Below are 2,844 nucleotides of genomic sequence, written 5' to 3' on the forward strand. Positions count from 1 at the left end.
TCAGCAGGGCAGGATTACACATGACTTCAATAGTTTTGTTAAGGAAGACTTTGGGTTAGTATCAAGATCAGTATTGTATTGAGTTGAGGATTATCCACCCTGGCTCAAAGATCTCTAATGAAAAAAATGGTGGCACCTGGAGTTCAGGACTTCCAGGGGCTTTGGAGGCCAGGAGCAACCTGGGTTCCTTGATCAGCAGATTTGGTAGTAAAGCAGTTGCTCCCTTGAGCAATCAGACAAGACTGTGGAGATACTTGGAGGCTGTCCTTTCAAAGATGCCATCCCCCAAAACCTCTCAGTGGTACCAGCCCAAGGAAGGTGGTATTAAAGCTTTGGTGCCTGAAAGTGGAGATCTAAACTGGCCCTTGGCTGTTCCCGTTAACATTGGAGTAGTTCTTCCATACTGTACTTCACTAGTCAGAAATTACAGTGGTCTGATCCCAAGAGGAAAAAAACTACATGTTGTTTTTTCCTGCAATATCCTTATTTTTGGAGTAATGCAATGTAACAATTTGCATGGTTCGTAAGTGGAGGTGAAGCCTCTGTACAGTTTGTTGTGAAACATTTAAATGTAGAGACCATTGAAGTTCAGTGTTTCAATTTATTAGAAAAAGACTGTTCATTTATGACATGATAGTTATGGTTTTCTCTCCCAAAGCCCAATGGAGATGGGTTTTATTTTGAGCCCATTCTTAGAAAATTAAAGATCGATTGAAAATTGGGTGTGTCAGAACCGAAAGCATTGAGGCTTTTTAGTGTTTATACTATGATTCTGATTTGGTTTTATTGGTTTAAGCTGGAGCTTGATCAGGCTTTCACAGTATTACCACACAGGAGTCGGGAATTGAGATCACATATAAACTCTTCCTTGAATTCCCCTTAGTCTTCAAGTGATTTTTCAAAAGAAAGATTCTGGTGCCTCAAGTGTAATGGAGAAAAGACATTGTGCCAAATTTTGATGGAGTTCTGGGATTGGGGTGTTTGTGAATATTTCCAGAAAGCTACTACACGAAAAGTGTAATTTTATCTCTGCTGGTTTTGTCTTTCAGTATACAGTAAACGGGAAAAAAGTAGAAGTAGCTGTGAAGCAAGTAATTGCAGGGAAAGAAGTTGAGCAGCGGGGAGCCTTCTCAAACCCAGAGACTTTGGACCTGTACCAAAATATTCCCGAGCTTCAGAACTACTGAAGTCACTTGTTGGATTGGGTTTTTTTGCGTCTGTCTTTGTTCTGTGTTTGTTTTGTATATACCAATACTGTATGTAAAGAAAAATCTCTATTTAATACCAGTGGTTCTTTTAAAAGAAAAATATTTCAAGTGCATTACGAAAGGCTCGGATAAAGCTTAGCTCCCTTTTATTGGGTAAATAGGCCACGCATCTCAGAGTGTTTTCCAGCCTGGAAGGAGGAACCTGCCTGTTTTGGTTTTTATATACGAGTGCATCTTTTCTCGTTAGATTTATGTCAGCAGCCCATCAAATGGGAGCACCAGTACCATAAGTTACAGTCGCAAGTAGAGTATTACTTTCGTAAAATGTTTGCTTTCTTTTTCTAAACTGGATTTTTAGCAACATTTTTTTTTTTTTCAATCCATGTGTTTCAGTCACCTGTAAGGAACACAGTGATTTTTAACTACTTGACCACGAAACGTGGAAGTGTTCTGTATGTAGTGTGCATTTAAATGTTTTTATAAAGCCAAATCATAATGCACTAAACCCGTTTGACTTGACTCGGTTTCAGTCTTGAAGTATCTCATGGTACCCTTGAAGGTAACTGCTGCTTCATTTTGTGACGTAAGCTTCCTGTTTTAAGCTTTTAATTGATAAGCTTCTGGGGGCTCAGAAGGTGAGGGAGCAATATCCTCCTCCTTGTTCCTGGTGTAAGTCCAGCTCACTACCACAGAACTTACTGTCGTTACTCTGGATTAACTTCATTGCAGTTCAAGGCAGCGTTTTGCTTGTTCTGAAGTTCTGCAGTGGCTGTAAGGCAAGGATCCTGGGTTACGTTAGCTGATGAATCCCAGTGTGTTCATACATTCAAAGCTGATGGGGTTTGTAACTTTTCTACTAAATGTCGTGTTGAAAGAAAGACAAATGTTTTCTAGCTCTGTATCCTTCCAGTTTACAAAGGGAAAAATGTGGCAATGAGCATAGTAAAACAGTCAAGTGGAAGCACTGAAACATCGTGGTGTTTTTCATGAAACACGCTCGCAGTAGTTGTACCAAACCTCTGGCACTCTTATCTCCTGCACTATTTGAATTTTGTGAGTTAAGTATTTAATGCATTAAAATCATGGATGTACTTACAATTGTGTTTGAATGCATTCAGCACTGGTAAAGAGTTAATTAATTGATTCTTTATATATTGGATCAATCATAACTTTCTATTGGGTGTCATGGAATCATTTTTAGCTTAGTTTGTTACTTTAATGGTTTTAATCTGAGTCCAGCCCACTAGTAAAAGTAGTTCTCTGAAAGTTTTATCCTGTGTTCTTATGCAGACCTCCAGACAAGTATGAGGTAGCTGCTGGTTGTGTATGCATGGCTGGCTCTCTGCAAAGGTCACGGGTGAACGGTGTGGAAGAAAGCCTGTGAAAATGTGTCCTCTGACAGTACAGTGAGGAGTTGTAGGTTGTGATATGTTGCTGTTGCTCAAAGGGCTGCATCCGCACACGGAAAGGTGCGTGTGCTCCATACTTAGCATCTCGATTTTGCCCTAACGTTCACTGTAAGTAGTTGAAGTTTCCTGTGTAATTCCTCCACCCTCTGCTGGATCCCAACTTCCTGGCTCCAGGAAGCTGAAGGGTGTTGCAGAATATATCAAATATTGCAGCTAATAATTCAGCA

General features: G+C 40.0%; 1 protein-coding gene across 1 annotated transcript in view; it reads left to right on the forward strand.

The window, feature by feature from the left end:
* The window catches only part of AACS (acetoacetyl-CoA synthetase), a gene marked incomplete at its 5' end in the record, with an annotated part of 32,928 nt that extends 31,442 nt beyond the window's left edge, over positions 1-1,486 (forward strand). The window contains one exon of the mRNA XM_010141445.1: positions 1,050-1,486. Coding sequence (XP_010139747.1) covers positions 1,050-1,187 — 138 coding nt within the window. The remainder of the gene's footprint in view (positions 1-1,049) is intronic.
* Between the last annotated feature and the right edge of the window lie 1,358 nt (positions 1,487-2,844).

This window comes from Buceros rhinoceros, unplaced genomic scaffold (assembly GCF_000710305.1).
Source record: "Buceros rhinoceros silvestris isolate BGI_N320 unplaced genomic scaffold, ASM71030v1 scaffold7598, whole genome shotgun sequence".
Classification (NCBI taxonomy): Eukaryota; Metazoa; Chordata; class Aves; order Bucerotiformes; family Bucerotidae; genus Buceros; species Buceros rhinoceros.